The sequence below is a fragment of the Desmodus rotundus genome, chromosome 3 (genome assembly GCF_022682495.2).
Source record: "Desmodus rotundus isolate HL8 chromosome 3, HLdesRot8A.1, whole genome shotgun sequence".
Lineage (NCBI taxonomy): Eukaryota > Metazoa > Chordata > Mammalia > Chiroptera > Phyllostomidae > Desmodus > Desmodus rotundus.
In genome coordinates, this window is record NC_071389.1 from 77,805,991 (window position 1) to 77,830,361 (window position 24,371).

The 24,371-nt window shown below is 43.8% G+C and overlaps 1 protein-coding gene across 1 annotated transcript; it reads right to left on the reverse strand.

The window, feature by feature from the left end:
* Positions 1-465: 465 nt before the first annotated feature.
* Positions 466-23,313, reverse strand: LOC112309192 (developmental pluripotency-associated 5 protein-like). Its single transcript, XM_045199585.2, has 6 exons — positions 23,035-23,313; positions 22,404-22,479; positions 18,357-18,468; positions 8,231-8,309; positions 3,016-3,098; positions 466-1,164 (listed from the first exon to the last, which is right to left on the reverse strand). Exon 6 carries the CDS (start codon positions 1,112-1,114, stop codon positions 764-766), a length of 351 nt encoding a protein of 116 aa, XP_045055520.2. The 5' UTR covers positions 1,115-1,164; positions 3,016-3,098; positions 8,231-8,309; positions 18,357-18,468; positions 22,404-22,479; positions 23,035-23,313; the 3' UTR covers positions 466-763.
* Positions 23,314-24,371: the final 1,058 nt, after the last annotated feature.

Genomic DNA, 24,371 nt, shown 5'->3' on the forward strand with positions numbered 1-24,371 from the left:
AGCATAAAACGAATGTTGGAATGTCAAAACAAAGTATGAGAGAAATAATGTAAAATACCTTGTCACTGATCATGTTGAAATGATATGTTTTAAATAGGTTGGGTTAAAGAAAATATATCATTAAAATTAATTTCCCCAACAGTGTGGTGGTTGGGGGGAGAAGGAGGGTATAAATGGTAATAGAAAAAAATACAATAAAAAATTAATTTCCCTTATTCCTCCCATCCAAGTACTAACCAGGCCCGACCCTGCTTAGCTTCCGAGATCAGACGAGACCGGGTGCATTCTGGGTGGTATGGCCATAGACTAATTTCCCTTATTTCTTAACACTTTTTTTTTATTGATTGATTTTGAGAGACAGAGAGAGGAAGGGAGACACGCACACCCACACCCACACCCACACGTACACCAATTTGTTGTTCCACTTTTTCAGGCATTCATTGGTTGCTTCTCGTATGTGCCCTCACTGGGGATTGAACCCAAACCTTGGTGTATCAGGACTACACTCTAACCAACTGAGCTACCAGCCAGGGCTATTTCCCCTATTTTTTTCTTTCTATTTTTATTCATTTAAAATTTTATTCTTTAATTAGCAACCGTGGGAAAAAGTCACATCAAGACAGAGGCAAACACAGAGACCCACCACAAGCTGTTTTCCTTTGTCAAACTGGAGCACCATCTACACCCTGCCAGATCCACTCCAGCTCTGGCCACAGCCTACTATCCACATCCTGGTCCCAGGTGTGTTGGTTGCAAACTGGCCTCACTTCATGGAAGGGTCTAGCTTGAAGTCATTCATAGCTTCCTCAAGTCTGAGCATCCCTCTTTCCTGCCTCGGGCAGTGCCTCTCAGCCGTGGACTGGAGCATCCACTTGTTTTGGAACTTGTACATGTAATTGCCATAAACCATGACCTCAATTAGGTTCGAGAATTCCAGAAACTTCAACTCAAGCATGGCTTTGCTCACTTGCTCAATGTATGGGATTCGAGATCTGCCTGGGCCAAACATGGCTTCCAGCAGGTGCGTCTGGACCTGGAACACCTTGGGATCTTTCAAGTCTTCAGGAACTTTCACCCATGGTGGGATGTCTTTTTGTTTCGGCAGCGTCCTCATCTTGCACGCCTCCAAATGAAAATCACGCTCTGAGTCAGGGCTGTCTAGATCTGCAGCGCACAAGAAAATCGAACACCCTATTTCTTTAAAAAGAATTTTTAATGTGGCTACTAACATTTTTTTTGTGGTGGTGAAATATACATAGGATAAAACTTACCATTTTAATCATCTTTAAATGTGCAGTTCAGTGGCAATAAGTCCATTCACATTGTTGTGCAACCATCATCTTTAGCTCCAGAACTTTTTTGTCTTTCCAAACTGGGACTTTGTACTAATTAAACACTGACATCCCATTTTCCCCTCCCCCAGTTCCTGGTAACCACTATTCAGTTTTCCACCTTTATGAAGGTGACTATTCTAGGTACCCATATAAGAGGAATCATATGATACATTTGTCTTTTTGTGTCTGACTTATTACTTAGGATAATGTCTTCAAAGTTTCTCTATTTTGTATCATAGTCAGAATTTTCTTCCTTTTTAAGGCTGAATAACATTTCTGTGTGTGTGTGTGTGCGTGCACGTGTCCACCACGGTTTGCTTTTCCATGGACATTGGGTTGTTTCCACCTTTTGGCTATTGTAAATAATGTACAAAATTTTAAATTTCATGTATGGCATGTATTGCACTTCTATTGGGCGGTGCTGTGCAAGGGTGTTTATAAATTGCCAAAAGGTGGCATTGGGTAGCCTCCAATAAGCGCTTGGAAACCCTGCTATAATTTGCTCCTCAGGCCACCTGCGGATCCAGTTGTCTTTTTCCGTGCTCTCCCTGGGTCCTGCCCTTCTCTTGCGGTGTTGCTTCTCTTAGGCCCCTTTCTTTGTTTGCCTTTGTCTGCCTCAAACTTTGGTTTCTGTAGGAATTCTAAAGAAACACTGATCTCAATATAAGTAACCGCAAGTCCCTGGATTGGGGTGGGAAGCAAGTGAGGAGGAGTTTATCTTCTTCCCCAGAGTCAGGACCCTGGCTTGACTCTGACCTGGCTGGGTATTTGGGCTGGGAAGTAGGAAGGGCAGAGTCTAGCTGCATTCCACGTACAGGGAGACACGCATTGCAGGCTGGGGACTTTCCCATGGGTACAAAGCTGGGGCACAAAACTGAGTATTTGGAATCTTAGAACTGGAGTAAGGTCTTTTTAGATGGCAAATCAACCACAGGAAGTTATTATTATTATTTTATGTAATCAGTGTTATTTTGGGCTAAGGTTCTTTGGTTTCTGAAAATGCTTCATAGACTACTTTGGTCATAATTAAATATAGTCAGAACAATGTGGGAAGCCCAATGTCATTTCTTTTTTTTTTTTTTTTTAAAGATTTTTATTTATTTATTTTTAGAGAGAGGGGAAGGGAAGGAGGAAGAGAGGGAGAGAAATGTCAATGTGTGGTTGCCTCTCGCACGTCTCTTACTGGGGACCTAGCCTGCAACCCAGGCATGTACCCTGACTGAGAATCAAGCTGGGAACCCTTTGGTTTACAGGCCGGCACTCAATCCACTGAGCCATAGCAGCCGGGGGGGCCCAACTTCATTCCTAATTGTTGTGAAGAAGAGGACTGACATACTGGTTCAGTGACAAGTCCTTTTTGATTTCAGGGACTTTTAGCAAGTAAACCTGCATTGCCCTTCTCTCCCTGAATACATTACTGATATGAATGAAGAACTGGACTCTGACCTAAATATACCTCTCTTTTACTATATAAGTATTTCTCATTTTTTTTAATGCTTCAAATATTTTTGTCTTCCCAGCATCAGTACACAGTTTGGGCATATGCTCTCAATATCTGTTTAACTATGTGTTCTACTCTCAAATTGAATACCATATTAGTAAAATTAATTTCATTAATTTCATTAATTTCATTAATTTTACAAAGTGAAATAGAATGAAGTAAGTACAATAGAAGTCTTACTGTTTCCTTTCTGGACCTCTGTGGATCATCTCGCACGCATTCCAGGCTGCAGGTACTTTCCTCTGGAGTCAGCAACGTGCTTTCTAAAGTGGAAGAACACAAAATCCCACGAGTGTAAGTAATTTGTTCTGTTCTCACCAGTGGTCGGGCAGAGTTATTACTACAGCCGAAACTATCAATTTACTTAAAACCAAAACCTACAACATAGTATCAGAAATATTGTAAATGTTGCATAAGAATTATCCAACGTTGGGGCTCTTTTGCTAATGAGTATTACACGGCAAAGTGACCAGATGTTGACGACATACACTGTTTTCACTATATTTCTCAAGGTATACATCCACTTACTATCATTAATAATCATCGCTGTATAAAAAGTTTCAGGTTGGCAACGGGACAAACAATAAGACACCAAAGATTCTCCTTCAGACTGCGTTTGATGGCAAACACACAGACTGCGGGCCCACACGGGGGGGTCCAGGCACGTGGGTTACTTGCGAGACATCGGATACATAATCCCCCACACGGAAGAAAGAGATTCAGACCTCTGTATGTGTGTCTATCTGACATGAATTATTCGTGCTTACAAAAAAACAACACTAAGATATGACTTGCCTAGGAATTTTCCAGATTTTAGAAGTTTCTACGTGTAGCCCTCAGTAGGGAGACCTCCCCAGAGGTGGACAGGCTCGGCTTAGGTGGCGAGTTACACAACTGGAAGTGGCCTTTCCCTGCTACCCTCCCCGTCAGGTTGGGAGAATTCGTGTAATTAGAGCCTGTGCTTGTACAGCACTTGGACATTCTCAGATGAAAAGTGCCAGATGAGCGTAAAATTTTATAACTGTAATGGAATCCAAGCAAATAGCATTGTAATAAATGTGTCTTGCTGCTGATACTGCATTTAAGAGCTGCCTCTTTATTATCTCCTGTTTACTCTATGTGATGAACTGAGGTGATTAATAACAATGATAATAATTACCCCTATAGCATTTTATGCTTTCAAAGGGCTTTACAACTTGTTCATTATGTAATCTTTAATCTTCACAGTTGCTACTGTGCTAAGTCAGTATTACTTGTTTGTTTACAATTTTTCCATAGAAATGAAGACATCAGGAACAGAGAGGGAGACTGAAGTTTTCAGGTTCACACAGCGCAGCAACATGGAGCTGCTGGATTTCAATTTGGGAAGTTGGGATGTGTAATGAGCTAGAAAAGGAGATGAGGTGGGAGGAGGAGAAGAAAGGCTGGGGGAACAGTGGTTAGTTACCATAGGGGCTGGGTGGCAGCTCACTGTGGTCTGGCCATGAGGAGCTGAAGCAGCAAAGGCAACTTGATTCAGAATTTGGAGGTTGAGGTTCCCACTTCAAAGTCCCCTCTCTGAAGGCCCGGGTGCTCCAGAGGAGCTCCGTGTAGCCTGTGTTCATTCAGCTGCTACTTAATACCTGGTCAAGGTTGATCAAGGGGAGTAGGGCTTTATGCAGCAGCTAATTGGGTGCTATAAGGAGCAGACCCTCAAACTGTAGTGTCAGCAACTGTGCATTGCATAATCAGCTTCTTCAAATGCCCGCTTGGGGATTAGACCGCATAAGCCCATGCTGGAGGTATCTGCGAGACAAGCAGTGTGTCAATTACCCTGTGGATGGCCAGATTTATGTGTTTTTTTGGCAGTGCCGCTGAGCTATTAATCATGTCTCATGAACAGGACCCATGTAAACCAAAGGCAAATGGCACATCTCTTGGACTATCCCAGCAAAAAAAAAAAAAAAAAAAAAATCAGCTTTGCCCCTATATCTTCTGCTGACGTGTAAGGTACTCAGAATGAGAATGGATACACAGAGGCATCAAGCAATCGTCAAGTACTACCTACTGATTTTTTTCTTTTCTCTTTCCCTTCCCTTCCCTTCCCTTTCCTTCCTTCTTCTTCCTTTCTCTTTCATTTTCTTTTTCTTTAAAAATAAAGACCAAACTACATTTTCTGAGCTGCGGAGACCAGATTCCTAGTTAGCATCTGGAAATGGCTTATTCCACATAAATATGCACGCATTACATTTTCTTTTAATGACAAAGTGAGGATTTCATGGCTTTGCTCTACTTTCATCACATTTTCCTGTAGACGGGCCATACATGTAGATTTCTTTTCACTTGCTAAGCTACATGCCATGATGTGCCGCGTATCTAATGTCATAATTAAATGTCATCAGGCTAATATGTATGAGTGTTTTGAGCTTTATCACTAATGGCCGTGCTAGCATGAATTAGACAGTGAAGTAATTAGAAGCCCAAATGCATGCGTGTCGTGTGGCGCAGTTGCTGGGGGAGGCTGTATGCTTGGGTATGTATGACCAAGAGTGTGCTTGTACGAACCGGCTCTCCCCTCTTCCCCCTTGTCCCTGATTGCCAGCCTCTCCTGTCTGCGCAGAAGTCTCTGAGACCATGTCCGCAGTGGAAGCCTTTGTCTGTAAGAGGGAGCCCACATTTCTTTAAATAAGCAATTTTCTGTAATCAGTCACCAGGGAAAGCTTCACTGTGAAAACCAGAATTAATGGAAGACAGGTTTTAGGTTTTAAAGAAAGCGTGTTTGTCTTCAGGACAGATTAGTTGGGACTGGGGTGTGCCTGTGTGTGTAAGAGGGGCTGGCGGTTGTATAATGGAGAAAATAGGGTGACATTTGTTTTTAGCTTGAGATCTTTTCTAATCTTCCCACATTTGTCAAATCCTTAAGGAAACATCCTGCCGATCATGTGACAGTTAAACTTTTCCTCTACCTCTTTCCCTCTGTTCTCAGTTTTGTATTAAACAGGAGTTAGAGGAAAGGCCTATAAAAACCATGTTCTGGCTTCTGGCTCCCTCCCCGGGGAACTAAAAGGCACAAGGCGAGGCCTTCAGCACTAAGGCTCTGGGTCCAGGAGAGCCGGCTGCCTGCCCTGGCCTACTCCTGCTTAGGGCTCCTCGATAGCATTTCTTCAGTCAATGGACATCTTTTTTGTTAGGGTGTGACTGTATCCCTGTGCAGCTGATTTTAATCCACCACGCAGCTGAGGTAGACAATGTAACAGCCTCAGGGAAAAGCCTATCCTCTGATAACTTCTATCGCCAGAGAGGCCATTACCACCTGCTTGATTTCTCAGGCAATTTGAATTTGTTGCTGCCCAGCGATAGGAAATCTGAGAGACAGTCCTCCACTCTGAGTTACCACAGCCCCAAGATACAATGTGTGCTTGGCCTGTACCTGTTTTATTCATCCAGATATTTTTTATATGACGGATTTATGTGCCAACCCTGCTAACATCTGAGCAGCTTTGCACCGTGGCGTTAGCCCTTGTCCTCAAGGGACTGGCGTAGCCCATGGAGCTGTTCCCCTCCTCTCGTAGGAAGAGAATGAAAAAGCCTCTGCTACTGCCTGACAGTTTTGACAAGCCTTGTCAAATTCCCATTCCCAGAGGTGTCTCTTGCCCATTAGGAGGCTGATTGCTTGTGGGGGAACCTCCTGAATTCCAACAGAGACAAGATCAAGGCCTAATGCTGCGCGTGAACATGGGGCCTCCCTCTCCTTGACCAACAAATTCCAACAGAACGGCTTGTCAACAAACAGGCCTGGGCTAGGAAGATAAAGAGTTGTCATTTAGAAATAAACGCTGTTATTTCTCTTCACAATTTGTAACCTCTTTTCAACTCTTTTCCTCCCCCTCCCACTCCTCCTCCTCAGCCCTGCATTTCGCACACCAGCAACGTGCTCACCCAGCCATGCCCAGACCAGTCTCCTGCTTGGCCCTTGTACATGGTGCTGGATCCTGCTGGGGCTTCTGTGCCTGACCTTCCTGAACAGCTCCCTCCCTGCTTGCAAGAAATTCTAAGACAGCGTGAAAACATGTCAGAGGCAAATCACAAAACCCATCATCGCGTGTGTCTCCAGAACACGCAGGAGGTATCTTTAATTCCTTCCTCTTGCTTCCATGCTCACCATTCCTTGTATATTGAGCAAGTTCTAATTTAAATCGTTTATATTTAATGTAATTCCATGAACTCTTCTTCACTCGGCTTTTCATTTTTCTGGTCGTACGTGTTGCCTCCACGTGCTCTTCCATTAGCCTGCAGTCTTCCCCCACCCCGGCAGACTGCTCACCACCTCGGGCTGCTCTTGGCTGTTTTCTGGTCTATATGGCCCGTAAAATTACAGGCTTCATGAGGGCAGGGCCTATGCTTATCTTATGACAATTGCTAGCACTGGACTTGGGGTACAAATGATGCCCCATAAATACTGGTTGAATGAATGCATGAATGAACGTGTGCTCTGCCGTTCATAAGAGACTGTGTGAAATTGCCGCGGCACTGACTGTAATCCTATTTATTTATTATTGTGTTAGGGCAGATGAAACCCAAGTTCACCAATCCTGAAAATAAATTGCTGTGTAAGAGTAATGCCGTATGAGAGAATAACACAAACTTCTAATGGTGGTGGCACTAGAAAGGCAAGAGGAATCCAGCAATTAATTCTTCTCTTTCTCTCTTAAGTATTTACACAAAGAAATAAAATAATAAATCTATAAGAATATTCATTGCAGCTTTATTCCTAATAGCAACACATTAGAAATGATCCAAATGTTTATCAGCAGCTGAATGAGTGAACTAAATGTGTCATGTCCATACCCTGGAATACCACTCAGCAAATAAAAAAGAATACAAAAACTTGGATAAATCTGAAAAACATTATTTTGCCCAAAGAAAGCCAAGTATAAAAAATTACACAGTTGTCCCCATTTACAAGAAGTTCAAGAACAGACAAAACTAAGGTAAGGGAAGAGAACTTAGAGTGATAGTTGCCTCTGGGCGGAGCGGTGGATCAATAAGAAAGGCGCACTGGAGGACTTGGGGGTATCGGCGTACATGTGTTTGTCAGAATTCATTGACTTTTCACCGAAGATCTGTGCATGCCACTGCAGTACCTTGATTTTTAAAAGCTAGGAAATTTACAAAAAGTTAGAAGAAAAAAATTTTAATAGTTTTACCATCTAAAGATCTCTATTGACATATTAGCTTAGTTCTGTCTAACACTTTTATGTATGCTTATTTAAAAAATAGAGCTGTAGCCATATTTACATTTAATCTTTTGTCCTTGTTTCAGTTAATGTTATATTATAACATGTGAGGCACTTCCCATGTGAGAATATGAATTTTAAAAAACACCTTTTTTACATGTCCCTGTGAGAGTGCTTACCTGATTGCTATCGCTTGCCTGTAGTCATTTCCTAAGCAAATAATGTCCAGGTTTCTAGCTTGAGTGACTGAATTGTTGCCTGATGACAAATACACAGAAATAGAATAGGTAAGAAAGAATGAACGCGTCAATTTTTTTTTAATACACGTGTAGTTTAAACCTCAGTTTCAGTACCTTATGAAGATGCAAGTACAGAAGTGTAGAGCTAAAATAGCTAATGGCAGTCAATTTTGCAGTTTTTAAAGATTTTTTTCATTTATTTTTAGAGAGAGGGGAAGGGAGGAGAGAAACATCAATGAGCAAGAGATACATTGATTGTTTGCCTCATGCACACTCCTACTGGGGACCTGGCTTGCGACCCAGGCATTTGCCCTGACAGGGAATCAAACCAGAGACCTTTCGGTTCGCAGGCTGGCCCTAAGGCCACTGAGCCACACCAACCAGGGCCATTCTGCAGCTTTTAAATGGGTTTCCTCTACTAGCCACAAACCTAAATTCACTTCTAAATCTCTAGTTTGCTTTGTTGTCTATACTGGAGTCAAAGGGCAAATATCCATTATGAAATGAATTATTCCTTGGCATGTGGGAGGATAGTTCAAATGCTCTCACAAACACTGTCAATCTCATTTTAATTTGTGGTACTAAAAAAATACATATGTCAAAGCTGTTAAATTAGCATTCATGTGTCCCTAGTGCCTAAGAGCTGTAGGGTTATAGCTGAGTGTTTGGCTTGATTCCTCCATTACTGAAATGTCTTACTTCTTCTGTTCACCAACCCATCCTGTGGAAAGCTTGTGATCTTGAACCGAACCCTTTCTTGTCTAGGATTCTTTGCCTGCATATCTCGTCTGTGTCCCTTTCCCACCTCTTGGGACTCCTCACTTCATATCCTCTAAGGGGAAAGCCATGGTCAAAGCCAGAAAGGGAAGGAGCTGACAAACCCATTATTCTGTGTCATGCGTTTTACATAAGTTTTCTTATTTAATTACCTCAACTGCCCTTTAAGGTGAATGTTGTGATTTCTGTTTTACTGTAGAGGAAACTGAGACCCAGAGAGTTAAGGTAAGCTGCTCATTGTAGAAGTGGTTGTTCAAATAATAGATGTTTATGGTCTGAAGATAAATTAGCAAGTCAGATCTTGCACTTATTCCCCACTGCAGTCACCCCTCCCTGGAAAGGCCCCCAGGCTGTTGCAGCAGGAGATTAGATGCCACAGCTTTCCGCAGACCTGCCTTCGCAAGAGCAATGTCAAATAGCAGTGCACTGGTGGGTAGATGTCTGAGAGCAAGCTCTGTGGGGCGGGCTCAGTCTTAGGCCACCGCCTCTCCTCACTAGTCATTTAATGTCATACCCCTCCTCCAAGCTGTGATTCCGTCAAGATGGCTGTATTTCCATGAAGCTACTTTAAAATGAAGAGAAAACAGCTGATTCTCCATGCTGCCATAGTTTCTTCATTGGAGCTGCTGTTCACTGTGAAGTGATGTTTTTTCAACAGAAAGCTAGTATGGTGGAAGACTTTAGAAAGGGTCAGGCCCAACTCAGAGAGGGGAAGAGACATACAGCAGGTTTAGTGACAGTGTCTCAATTTCAAACTTTCCCACATTTTTCCTAGAGGGGGATTAAGTATCAGTAACCTCTTTGAACACCTTGGGTCTTTTGGGGTATGTTTCAAGTGATACTTCTATCAAATGATTTTTTTGCTGAGCATTTGCTTCCCCACTTGAGGCAAGCAGAGCTCCCTAACCTTTCTTATGTGGAGGGACACATTGGAAATAATGACATTGGTAAGGGCTGTTCTTGGCTGGTGGTCATATTACCGGGAAAGGGACCAGCATGGAGCAGATCTGCCTCAGGCTGCCCAGTTGCATGTGGGTTCTTGACTTTGGGCAGGGAAGGTTTCACAACATGAGTCCAGGTGATTTTGAGAGTACATTCATTAAAGCTGGGCACAGGGAAACAAGGAAGGGCTTAGGATGGAAAGAAACAGCAAGAGAGCCTAGGCAGTGCTCTGCTTTGGCTCCCTACAAATGTCATGGGAAAGAAGTGAGCCATGGTGGGGCTGCTGTTGGCTCACTGGAAAGTCAGAGGAAAGGGACCTTGGTGATTGGTTCAGGGGTTTAGCTCAGGATAAGCTGCTGCTGCTCATTGCCCCCTGGTTGCAAGTCCTGTGGAGGCCCTTAGAGTTTAGGAGCTGCTTGTCTGTGGGGGAAGAAGAGTGGGAAGGGAAAAGCGTGGGCTGCTCCCGTGAGGGAGATCTGGCTATGGGACCTTGGTTTTTTTTAGGGTTTTTAAAGGCTGGGAGTTTAGGGCAGGTCTTAGGGGGAAACCTCAATAGAATATTCATCAGCTTTATGCTGATGAACAAAAATGAGAGTCCCTTAACTTCATCTGTCCTTGGGTGTGGTTGGCAAATGGCACTAATTGAATTGCTGCTATTTATCTCCCTGAATAGAACGATCTAAGCTACTTACCCTCTGGTTGGGGAGAAGTGTAAGCTATCTACTGGTGAGTGTCCTTGTTTAGGGAAGATAGGATTTTGCTTTTTACTAGATGGCTGTAAACTGCTTTGCCATTTTCTATCTGCCTCAGTTTCCCTATTCCACTTGTTCTGGCCTGTCTCAGTGACAGATCCCAGGACTCTGGCCATCCTGGTTCTGCCTGGCTGCCCTGAGGTCTGAGGGAATCACTATCTTCACTGTGACTGGTGCTTTCCACTGGTTGGAAAACTGTCTGAAGTACCAGCAGAAACATTCCAAGTACAACCTTAACCTTAGGGTAAATGGTTTTCTGTACAAAATCCAATGGCAAACTTGTAAGGTTAAGGGATATCTTTGTAATCTCTCCCTCCCTCCCCTCCTCAAACATTAAATAGAAAAATAATTTTGAAATGACATCTTGGATTTACACTCTTATCTTAATATTGAAGGGAATACTATCAAGTAGGGGATGGGAGAGGTATAGAAAGAGACAGAACCAGAAAAAGGAAAGTAGATGGAGAAGTTGCATTTTACCAGTAATATTCAGAATCCCTTATTTATGAATCATAAACTGTTTAAAAAAACTTCCTTGGAATAACATATTAATACACTGTTAACACAAATCCAATATCTAAGTTGATTAGGAAAATAGGTAACAACACGAAGAAATGTAATATGAAGAAACGACTTCCGGGTCAATGAGATCTGGACATGAATTCCAGTGTCTATGTATGTAAGACACGTTCAAACCCGTAGGGAATTTTTATGAGTTTACTTGAGCCAAAACTGACAACAATTGCTGGGAAGCAAGATCTCAAATGCTCTGGAGAAGAAGTTTTGCAGCTTCTTTTATGCATTTGAGATAAGGAGAGAACATAAAGAAGATTCCATGAAGGTGTGAGAAAGCAAGGCAGAGACTGGACTACAAGACAGTTAATAAGATTATGTGCTCTCTTGAGGGTGGTTATACTTTAGAGGGGTATTACGTCTGGCATTTCAAAGGCATGTTAGATGCACAAGAACAATGGGCAGGGCTGGCTTAAAAACCTTGCAGCGAAGAAGTTATAGGCCTGGGGTATGACTGTCCACCATGACCTGCTGAGACGGGAATTTATGATTTATTATAGCACCCCCTTCTCATCTACACCAGCTATGCTACCTGTTAGTTTTGTGACCATGGAAGTTGTTGAAACTTTCGGCAAAATGGGGATAACAACACCAACCTTCTGAGGCTATTCTATGAACTGAGGGGGTAAGGCATGTGAAAGTACTAAGTGCATACATTTAATAGGGAGCTCAACCCACATGAATTCTCCATGTGGTAGCTTTATTCTAATGTGGTGTCATGCTGTGGCACCACTGTTAGAGCGAGTTTCTCTTGGCACTTTGATAATGATTTTTTGAATGGAGTCCAGAACAGATCCACCTCACCATATGTTTTATGGTTTAATGATCAGTGTTTCAAAAAGGTATAATCTGACAACGTGAGAGGGTAGAAGGCAAAGCTGTCTTACTTGTAACTGTAGGCAAAATGCATGGCTCCCATAAATGCCTCCGGTCAGTTAGTGTAGTCAGTCCATGAATTATTGAATCTCCATGACAGCCCCATGAAGTAGGTATCATTAATCTCATGTTACAGATAGAGAAACTGAGGCTGGGAGACTAAAGTGTCCCAGGTGACTCTGCTAGTAAGTGGCAGAGCTAGGATTCCAGTCAGTTCTTCCTGAAGCCTCCTCATTTTTCAGGTTTATGAATGGACACGCAGTTTGAGTACAACAAAACAGTGTGGACAATCCTAACATTTTACTGTAAAACATGACATTACTTGGGAGTCAGGTGATGCCTTCCCTTCTTCATGCTCTCTGGGTGTAATACTTGGCCTGACAGTTGAGTACACAATACACTTTCTGATCTAGGTTGAAATGGAAACTTAGTGCAAGAAGAAAGAAGAATAAAGTTAATAACATCAACATCACCCAACTCTCACTGTTAACATTTTGGCTCACACACATTTTTATTAAAATTTTTTATTGTTTTAGAGGTGATTTTACCATTTGCTACCAAGTGGAAAATGGGACAATATGGATACCAGAATCTTACAAAGTTCTTACTTCTTTATCCATAACTGCTTTTCCGACTCCATTTCCTCAACCCTCAACCCTCTGACCCCGCTTCAGGCTTGTGGTCCCTGGAGTGCGCCCCATCCCCCATCTGCAGGAAGTGGCCCTCTTGGCTTACAGGACACACCCTTTACTTGCCATCTCTGAGGACCTAAAGGCTGGAATTCCTGCCTGCCCAAGAATCTTTCCTCTGGACATTTCATAGGAATTTTCTCTTTTGTAAGCCATGGAAGAATATAATGTATTTTAGAAAAATTCCATTCAAACAAATTAAAAATTTTAAAAGATATGGCTTTAAAGGGATGGGTTTTAGATATCTAAAAAGTTTACTTATGCAGAACATCTCATCCCCAAATAAAGGCATTTCACTCATGATAATGAGAAACAATCTGAGCTTTGTGTTCAGAGGCCTGAGCCTGGAAGCCCATTCTAAGCCTACAAATATCAGGCATGTCCCTTAACTGGTCCGTCTGCTCCCCCATCTTCAAAATGGGGTGATAACACGGATCTGAGGGAGTTTCCTTTGTAATCAGAGCAAGTAATTCAGAGGACGAGGCTAGCCATTCTCTCTTGCTACGTAACATGTGTCAATCTATGTGTCTGAAATGTTAATCATTCATTACTTAGCTCTTCCTGGAGCACTGTCCAACTGTGTGAGTCTTACATTTGTTCTGCAGAAAGAACGCGAAAGAGTTAAACAGGAATACAGTTTTATGCTGTTTTGAAGTTTTTCCTCTTTGTTTAACATCAAAGTGGTCTGCAGTCCATTTTGCCAGTTTATACATATTGTAGTACTCAGGGAAAGGCTTGGAGGAGCTGAACTGGCTGCCTGATTAGCTGTGACTCCCTTGCTGGCTTAAGAGACCAAATGGATTCGACCCCTTTAAGGTTTTAATGATAAGGGGATAGGTGAGGGGGAGAGGCTCCCTCCCTTTTTGAGTGAGACGTTGTGGAGGCCCCACTAATAAATCACTTGTTCCCTGTAAATGCACTCTCACACTCACACAGACTCAGATGGTTCCCACTTGAAATTTCTCATCAACTGCAAATAGCTCCCAGCCCAAATGGTTGAACTGCTTTCCAGCCTCCTCTTTGTGAGGAGGTTTTAGCTGTGACCAGCCCTGGGAACTGGTGGGTGTACAAAGCCTGTGCCACCCAGGAAACAGTCAGAGACTCAGTTTGTCACCACCCCACCCCACCCTACCACCCCTACCTCATCATCCTCTCCTTCCCCCTCAACTCTGAATGCCATAGAAAAAACACCAGCAACATAAAAAATTTGGAAGTCAGACCTGCCTGCCCACTCGTTAACCAGAGCAGGTTTGCCCAGCTCTGAAGGAAGCTACACAGGCTCCGCAACAGAAGGAGAAGCAGAAAGGAACTTGGCTGGAGAGCTGGGCATTGCCCTCACCTGCTTGAATCTTGTCCTGCTCCTCCTTCTTCTCCTATCAGGCTTGGGGAGAGCTGGGGGTGCCACTTGGCCACTTTTGGGTTGGTGTCCCCCACCTCTGCCTCCTTGTCCCGTCCATCCAGGCCAGAAAGCTTCTTGCTCACTCTGTCAGTGGGAATCATTTGGAGCGTGCCAGGTTCTCCTTTCCGTACAGGTGTGCAGCTGGGATAACCGATGATTAATGCGTGTGTCTGGTCGGGCCTTCAGGGTAATTTGATTTGCTTGATATCTAGAGTGATCACCTCTCTTTCCTGTCTCCTCCCTTTCTTTTTTCTGAGTTTGTGGCAGTGTTTACCTTAGTTGGTGTTTTAAGTTGATGAATGACACTTGTTTCTGGTGTTTGTTTCCGCCCAAGTTTTAATTAAATGTTGCGTGAGGATTCTGCAATTATGGATCTGGATGTCTCTGCCTCATCTGACCTCTCGAAAGTTACTCAGCATTCAGAAATTTCCCTGGTTTCCCTCTCTTCCTTCCTCACCATCACACCCTGGTGCTGATGGGCCAGCAGGAGGCCCCCATCACTGCAGCCATTCCTCTGGGTTTTATGGTCTGTGATGGCAAATCCACATCCCGCGCCTGACGGAATCCATTAGGCTGGAGGAAGGCACAGACTCCCAGAAAGATGAACTCGTCTGCTGGCAGAGAGCTGTGCTGTGCCCTGGGTAAAGGGACGTCTGAAAAATTACCCCTCTCAGTAGATGCTGCAGGAGGGTTCTGTCTCTATAAGGGGTGAGGTGGACGCTGAGTTTTCTCCTCCTTTCCCGCCCCCCCCCCCCCTTAAGAGCTATGTGTGTGGAGGAGGAAGCAGTCTGTGTATGTTCCAACTGAAAGAATGCTCACACAGCCGGGGCAGCCAGAGCAATGGATTAATGGTCTAGGAAATAGATGAACTAAACCAACCCAGGCTCACTATCTGCCTGCAAAGTTGAGATAAAATAAGAGCAAGTACATCTGGTTCAATTTATGGTAGGCCCACAGTTAGGGCCAAGAAGTAAACTGGACATGCTTCTGAGGTTGCAAAAACTGGCCAAATTTCTTCAGTTATATTATCCACCTGCTTTTGTTTTGTTTTGCCTAATTCACTCTTAGAAAACTCATACAGAAGATATTCTGAATTGGAAAAGGAGGAAAATATCATATTCTAAAGAAAATGTCAAGAGAAATTTTAGGCCCAAGTGGGTAAGGGCATGACTTAGAACCACTTTCACAATTTCAACATGGATGTATTAAGACTGTGCTGGGTGTTGTGAAGACACAAACAACATGGGGCACGGTCCCTGCTCTGATGTAGTCTTCAAAACCCTGTTGGGGACAATAGGTTAAACACACTGCAAGTAGTGAAATAGAGGCAAGCTGGTGCTACGGACAAGGGAATGGAGTAGATATCAGGATATGGGTTCTATTCTTTCCTCTGCCACTAATGAGTGCTGGGACTTTGGGCAAGTAATCATTCAGTCACGGTGTCCCTTGCTACATATGAAGGGAATTCAGTAAAATAATCTCCTAAAGTTTTAGAGCCTTAATTTTCAGAATCTAATTGCCCTCACCAGCAGGTCTATTCTAAAACCAAGCAATAAAGGGAACAATGCAGATGAAGGATGCTGTGAGACAGCGTTCAGAAAGGGCTTATGTTTCCGTGAGCAGGAATGCTTGAGGAGGGGACTACAGATGGGCTGGGGGCTCAGGTTGGACTTTGAAAGGTGAGCAGGAGATCCAGTGGAGAGTAACCTCAAAGTGTGTTTGGAGAATGGGAAGTGGCCAGGTGATTGGAGCAGATTGCAGAGGTGTGTAATGAGAGAGAAGGCAGAAAATTGGACCGCGGCCATGTGAGGAGGGTGTTGAACTCTGGCCTAAGGAATTAGAACTTGAGCTTGTGAACTGGAGGGAGCTATGGAAGGTGTGATGTAACAGAGGGGAGGCTGGACAAGGTGTGTATCTGGGACAGTGTGGAAACAGATCAGCCTTCACTTTTGGCAACAGTACTGGCTTGTCATTGGTTGTAGAAGCTTTCCCTTGCCATACTCCACTTTCTCCCAGACATGGCTCTTCCCCGGCTTGACTGCGCTCAACCAACACTACAGGAGTGGTCAGAAGATAGGGAAAAATACAAGTTATAGCCTGTGGGGGAGTGACATCGTATTAAATTTTTTTTGTTGTGGTAAAATAGACATAACATAAAATTTACCATTTTAGCCACTACTCGGCATACCATTTGGTGGTATTAAGCACATTTACATCATTGTGCATCCATCACAACTACCCATTCTGGAAGTTGTTCATCCCCCCCAAACAGAACTCTGTACCCATTGAACAATGACTCCTCTTCTCCCCTCCCCCAGCCCCTGGTAACCACTATTCTACTTTCTGTTTCTAGAAATTTGCCTATTTTAGGTACCTCATATAAGTGGAATCATATGCTCTTTGTCCTTTTGTGCCTGGCTTATTTCACGTAGCATAATGCCCTTGATATTCATCCATATTGTGACATGTGTCAGAACTTCATTCCCGTTCAAGGCTGAAAAATATTCCATTGTATATGCCACATTTTGTTTATCCATGCATCTTCTGATGGACACTGGGTTGTTTTCACCTCACCTTTTTGGCAATTGTGAATGATATTGCATTTAACATTTGAAATTTGGCTGAGGCCAGTTTTATTTTCTACAAGGTATGCTATGCATTGTTTTTTCCACAGAGGCTTTGAGCAGCTGAGGTGTGCGCATAGGACTCAGGTTAGTCTGATGATCTGGAGCATAAGATCTGAGGGCTGGAGGGGGTTTGGAACTAGAATGGCTTTTCTGACAGCTACTCAAAAATCTGCATAAGATTATTAGAGAAGGTCTTGGCAGAAGGAAGGGGGCCTCCCTGGAAGCCTCTTCAGGAAGGAGGCAGAGAATCAATCTTCTTCCCTCAGTACCTGCCCCTGGGTTTCTTCTCTGCTTCCTCTCCTGTCCCTAATCAAATCTGCTTGCAAAGAAGAATTAAGGAACAAGAACTGACTGAACTTAAACCAATGTGTCGTTTTTCCTGGGAGTATTTGCCTTTTAAATTTAATGTCTTGTGAGGGTATAACATGAAATGGGTTCCAGCACTTGACACTCAGATGGAAGAGTTGTGTCCTGACCTCCCACCTTGCCATAAATCTCAATCAGGTGCCCTTCCACCTGGACACATTTGGGCCTGAGGAAGAAGGTATTGGCCCTTTTGGGAAGCCTTCGCCTTCACAGGAGAAATGGGAGAAGGAATTAGAAATCCCAAGGAGGAGCAGTCCCTTTCTTTTGCTCCTTCTGGTTGTCAGCTTTGCTGGAGAGAATCTTGGCATTGCTCAGGGGTCTCTGCAGAACCTTGCAGTCGCTATACTTTTCTGGGGTGGGGTAGCTGAGGGCATGACTCCCTTCCTTTGGAGACTGTCTGGGAATGTTTTCTTTAGTTAGTTTCACAAGTATGACCTGCCTGAATCAGGGACACCCAGCTGTTTGCCTGCACAGCTGCAGGTGATTCAGAGAGGAGCTTCTCTGGGCATTCTGCGTGCCATCCCAGCCTTTCGGTGATGAGAATCACCCCAGGGGTTCCCAATCTGTCTCCACATGTCTCACCCTTGAGGCACAGGGAAGGTGTGTGATCCCAGGTAACCTCACAAAGTAGAGGTGACAGCAGCTGGGGTTTGTTGTGCTTCAGCATGATGGAGTAGAGAGAGGGAAGCTGACTGAGTAAGCAGCCACTGTGGCAGGGTGTGTTCAAGGAATTTACAAAGGGTCCTTTCTCTTTGGATACCCAACAAGGAGGACAAAGGTTGTAGTATGGCTATCATATATTTTAGTCAGACAGTCGGTCAACAAACATTTATTGAGTACTTCCAAAGTACTTTTAGTAGGGGCTAAAAAGATAAAGGGGCTATTTTCTGTGTGCATGCAGTCAAGTTAAGGAGGAAGGCAAGTTCATAATCAATAATAGAGTGTGGAAGATTGTATTTCCCCAAAATGGCTACAGTTTTTGTTCTAAAATAACATGTATTAATAGAAAACTTGAGATATAGTAAGGCCAACAGATCAGGAGACAAGGTAGTTTGTGATACTCACAGATTCCAGAGGATGGGGCGTGCCATGCTATGCGGGGCCACCTGGGGAAGCACCAGGTCGGGCTGGAGGCAGAGAGGAGGGAGAAACTGGGCAAGCACCTTTGTAGTGGTTTCTGTGGAAGGAACAGTGAAGCGGGATAGGCAGCTTAGAACTGGCTAGCTTGAATGATTTTAGTGGGCTCTGAGGCATGGGCACTTGCTGTCTGGGACCTGGCCTTGTGGTAATTAGGGCAGTGGGGTAGTAGCTCAGAGTGTGGAAATCCAGTAAAGATGTTGGTGGGGGTGTGGGCTCTGGAAAGCTTGGTTTGTATTTAATAAGTGTGTTTGTGGATAGATTGTTTACTATCTCTAGGAATTGGTTAACCCTGGGAGGGACCATCCCTCCAGAGTCAGCAAGGCCCCAGAGGTCAAAGCCTCAGAATACAGAAAATAAAGGATGTGACTCATACAGTAACATTTCTGGTCCTGCATGCTCTCCTAGAACCTTGCCGCTGCTTCATCAAGAAAAGGATTCTTTCCTCTTACCTTGAGCTTGGGGAACCTTTGTATCTGCCTCCATGAATAGACCATGGGGGAAATAACACTGTGGCTTCCAAGGCTGGGTCATTAAAGGTGATATGGCTTCCACTTGGCTCTTTTTCTGTTGGGACACTTGCCCTTGGAACTCAGCCACCACGTTTGTAATGTGAGGAAGCCCAAGGCATGTGGAGAGGCCACATGTCTGCAATCTGATCAAGAGCCCAGCTGAGGTCCTAGCTGTGAGCCTGCATCAAATGGCGATGTGAGAGAGCACGGCTCAGGCCCCAGCCCCTAGCCTTTGAGCCATGCGCCTGATGCCAAACGGGGCAGAAGAAAGCTGTCCCTCCTGAACTCACCACCCAGAAGTACAGATTTGTGGGCAAAATGAATGTTATAATTATTTTCAGGCGTTGGTCTTAGCGTAGTATGTTCCACAGCAGCAGATAACCAGGTACAGGATGATAGGCTGATGCTGGGTAGGGGAGCACAGGATGTTTTGAGCACTCATGGGGAGTGTGGGGACAGGGATAGGGATGAAGACAGGTCAGAAAAGACATCCAGGAAATAATGAGAGCCAAATTTGAGAGCTTACTACGTGCCCAGGTACTATTTTAAGCACTTTATGTGCCTCTGAAAACTGTTTCTCTCCGAACACTTCTGATGGCAAACATGTGGGATTTTTCCCCATACCAACCAGTTCTCGAGATACCAGCTGAGCAGCCTACAATTCAATTCAATTCAATTCTACCTGGAGTCAGTGCAGATCCACAGGTCCCACAAAACTGCCCCCCCTTCAGATGCCAATTTCAAGTTCCAGGTTGTGACTCATACTTTTGAACAACCAGCTGGTGTGACGCACATAACACAGGAAAAGTGTTTTATTTATAAAAGCTACAACTCAGGAAAGCCAAATGGAAGAGATGCACAGGGCAAGGGATGGCGGTGAAGGAGGTGTGTGGAACTTCCATGCCCTTTCTGGGTGGTAGTCCTCCTAACACTTTGTGATGTGTTCACCAACCTGGAAACTCTCAGAACCCATCTTAGGAGTTTCCATTATGCAAGCATCATTGATTAAGTCATTGACTACCGGTGCTGGAACTCAATCTCTAGCTCCTTCACTTCCCAGGAGGTTGGGGGTAGGGCTGTAAGTTTTAACCCTCTAATCACATGGTTAGTTTATCTGGCAACAAGCCCCCACCTGGAGGGGCCACGAGTGTCAATGTATTAGCATAAACTCAGGTAGGGTTTAAAGGGTCTTGTTATGAATAACAAAAAATGCTCTTATCGCTCAGGAAATTCCAAGGGTTTTAGAAGCGTTATGTCAGGAACTGGGGAGAAGAACAAATATATACGTCTGTCACAGTGCATTAACTCATTTAATCCTTATAACAGCCCTATGATGTTAGTACTATTCCTACTGGGATGAGGAAATTAAACTCAGAAGGTCACACAGCTAGAGGAATGCATAGAACTGGGATTTCAGTCAGGTAGCCTACTTTTTACTGCCAAATTACTCTGGCTTATTAATTCAACAGCCTCTTCCTTTACACAGGAATAACAGAGACCATTTGTTTACTCATTTGACAAAATTTATTGAGTGCCTACTTTGTGCTATACAGTGACACATAAACTGATTTTGAAGGATGAAGAAAAGTTAGATGGTATATGTAAAAATGATAAAGTTCTAACACAAAAGATAAAAACATGAAGGAACTTGATACATTTTTATTTTAACCTTTTTATTTTGAAATAAAGATCAATTTATATGAAGTCCTAAAAAAAAAGTACAGGGAGGTCCAGGACATCCACCAGCCCCTGTCTCCCAAAACTGGTCTCTCGTGTAACTGTAGTACAACATCAGCACCGTGAAACTGAAATTGGCACCACCCACAAAACCTCTTGAGTATTCACAGGTTATGTGTGCACTCGTGCATGTCTGCCACAGTGTGCGAGTGTGTCAACTCTATCTCACGTGCAGTTTTGTGTAAGTACCACCAGAATCAAGATGTATACTTGTTTTCTCCCCACATTCTTGGCATAGTTCGGGTGATTGGAACAGAGCACTGGTGGAGCAGAGGAATGGAGTGGTAAGAGAAGCAAGCAGAGGCCACATCCTGGAGCACTTCCTCACATGAGGGGGCACTGAAGTTTGAATGGAAGCTTTTACACAGTGATAAGGATTGAAGTGGAAGTACCTTTAGAGAGAGGCAATGGAATGCTTTATACCCACCTTGAGGTGTAAATAAACAATTTTTGTTAGAAACTTTCCTAAGAGTGAGCTTTTTGAGCTGAGAGGGAAGAGAGAGACCAAGGACAGTGGGTGACAATATGTAGATGTGGGTAGGGTGCAGGCGATGGTCACCCTGACCTATGACTGACCTATGACCAGCCCTCTGCCTGTCTCTCCCTGCCCCTTATAGTCACTGCCTCCCGAGCTGCCCTCTGACCATCAATTTACCAGTTTTGCTACTTACTCCCTCTTTCTAAGCTCTGGCCCGTTTGACTCTGGAAACAACTAGGAAGGATTAGTGTGTTTTGGATTTTTATGTAGTATGGAATGAAATACAGAGCACGCCTTCACAGTTTGCCTCATTTTCTTCCTGTCACCAAAGCAAAATATAAGGAAGACAGTTGTGGCAGCTGCTACTGAATTTAGATTGGAAAAATGATTTGCTTGAGCAAAGTGGCCATTAGATAAATTCCATGCATTTGTTTCTTTAAAAAATGTGTATGCTAGAGAAAGAGGGCTGCCACCTTAGTTTTTGAAGGGGTCGTCCCAGAAATGCTGGCTTCATTCGGAAGGAGTTTTCTGTTAGTATCCACCAACTTAAGAGAAACGTTGGAATAATAAAAATCACGAAGGCCTTTCAGCCTTTCGGCTTGTGTTAAACCCAGTCCTTTATCACGATCTCATTTAATCCTCATTATGAGATGGGTAAAGTAGCATAGGAGTATATTACCTGCAGTTTACAAATAAGGAGAATGAGAGGCAAAACTACAGATGAACAGCTAATAAGGAAAGAGTATGTCTTTCAGCATTTACTTCTTCATGAGAGTGGTGCATGAAAAAGTGGGTCTACAGAAAGTCCCCTCACAGGGTGATCTATCTGACCATCAATTGCTAACTGGGCAGGTCGTGGTGGGCAGTCAGTCACACCCCAGGAATGTGACTTTTTACTTTTTATTTTAGTTGGCAGGTAACCTTTTCAGTAAAAGGCTTATCTCTTCCTTAAACGAGCCCGGTTCATTGTTTTTGTGCATCTAGGTTAACATACCTTTGAAATAAGCATAACCACCATCAAGAGAACACATAATTTTGTTAACTATCCTGTATAATCCAATCTTCACCTTGCTTTCTTTCACCTTCATGTAATCTTCCTTATGTTCCCTCCTTAATTTCAAATGCATAAAAGAAACTGCAAAACTGTCATTCTACAGAGCATTTAAGATCTTGCTTCCTGGAAATTGTCATTGGTTTGGATCAGATAAATCCTTATAAAAATTCTCTGCAGGTTTGGCTGTTTCTTACCTTGACAGAGCCCATGCCATTTGGGTGATCCTTTTAAATGTATGTGGTCCAGCTGATCTTCAGGTGAGATTCACACCTTGAAGACAAGAAGAGAAAGACATTTCCCATTTATTTTGTGCTCATTTTGTGCCAGAAACAGGGCAAGGTGGCTTATGTTTGTTATCTCACTGAATCCAAATTGTGAGAACAACCAGAACCCAAAGCAAACAACAGCATTCTTCAGGGCTGTCTTTTTAAAAAACTGTAAGTGAGCTCAGTTGTTTCTGGTGACCTGGGCTTGCCTTGGAGGAGGTTTTCCATGCTGTGCCCTGCCTGCTGCCCAGAGGTAGAAGCTCCATTTCTGAGGCTGTTTGTTAAATCAGGGCTGAGGCATATGTCCTGTGGCCATGTCTCTGCAGGCTTCCGCGGCCCGTGGTAGACATGCGGTCCTTGTTACTGTAGCCTCTCACATCATGGCCCTTGTCTTCATAGGTTCACTGGGACCTCCACACCCTGCAGAATCTTCCGTAGGTATTGCTGAGAATGATCAGGGGTGTCCCACAGGCATTCCCAACCATCTGTCTCCACTGTGACTGCTCTGCCTCTTCCCCACGGGGTGCCAAGCTCCTGGCTGTCTGTGCTCCACTGTTACCTGTGGAGCGGGGTGGAGGCGCAGATCTGCTCCCCTCTGTGTTGTACCCTGTTGCAGGGCTGGCCAGTCTGGGAAGCTAGTACTCCAGTGTTTCTCAGAATTTCAGCATCAAAACTCTCTCGGCTTCTCACAGCATCCTTGGTTTCCTTAGGGACACAGTTACAAGTTCTGATTCCTTGTGAGGATTAACTCCAATCCCTGGTGTGCTTGGCACACGCACTCCTGAGTGACCACAGGGGACTTAGGGTCAAGCTGCCTCTCTGCAGATGACCATGGCTGGTTACTGGGTCAAGTTCAAGGGCCTGGCTCCTTCTTTGCTCTGGGTGAATTCTCTCAATATAATCACTGATAAGGGGAGTGTCAGCTATTTATACTCCCCTCAGCCCATTCAATACTAAAATGTGAGTCACTGATAAAAAGCAGTCAGCAATTGCTGATTACTCATACGGAGCCAGCCACTAAGCGAGGAGCTTTATGTACCTTATCTCCTTTTAATCCCCAGAACAACCCTGAGACAGCACAAGCTACCTTGATGGGATCAGAGGTCAGTAGGAACTGGAGAGCACAAATGTGAGCTGTTGCCCAGTGTAAGGGACTGTACTTTTCTGTACCATGTGTTCTTTAAATTCCTTTCTGACTCTAAAACTCACTTCTGTTGCCTTTTTAAGCAATATTGGCAACTTAATAAAAGTCAAAATTTTAAGCCCCCAAAGGACACAGGACTGATTATAGACATAGATCTACATTTAAATATCAATACATCAGTGGGTTATTATTCTGAGGAAGGAGTTGTTTAAAATGATCAGTTAAGGTCATTATATTTTTAATTGCAAGTAACAGAAAGCTCACCTCAGGCTGGGTTAGTGAATTAGGGAACTTTACTGGCTCATTTCTGAAGGGTCTAGAACTGAGTGGCCTTTTGCTCTTTTTGTTTACAGTTTGTGGATTTTGTCCTTGCTCGGGGTTCACCTTTGTCCTCAGGTTCACCTGTTCCTTCACCTGGAGGATGGTCATTTGGAGTGCTAGGGGCTTACTCCGATCCAGGGGAGAAAGCACTGCTTTCCATAATCATTGTATGGGTTTTACTTCCACTCTGATTGGCTTGTCTCTGAACTGCTCTACACAAATACTAGGAGTTAGTTGGCCTAGGTTATGTACCATACTTAAACCAATCACTGTGGCAGAAGATAACTTTATGCTGATCGATTCTGTCAATCAGGTTCTATCCCTTAGAGCTGGGGGTAGATTCAGTCCTACCCAAGACTGCATGAGGTTGGACAGATTCTCCAAAGGAAATTTGGTGTAGTGCATCAGTCAGGTTGGAATAGGTTATGCCG

Coding starts and splice junctions, on each gene's coding strand:
- LOC112309192 (XM_045199585.2), bottom strand. CDS start 1,114: ATGAGGACGCTGCCGAAACAAAAAGACATCCCACCATGGGTGAAAGTT.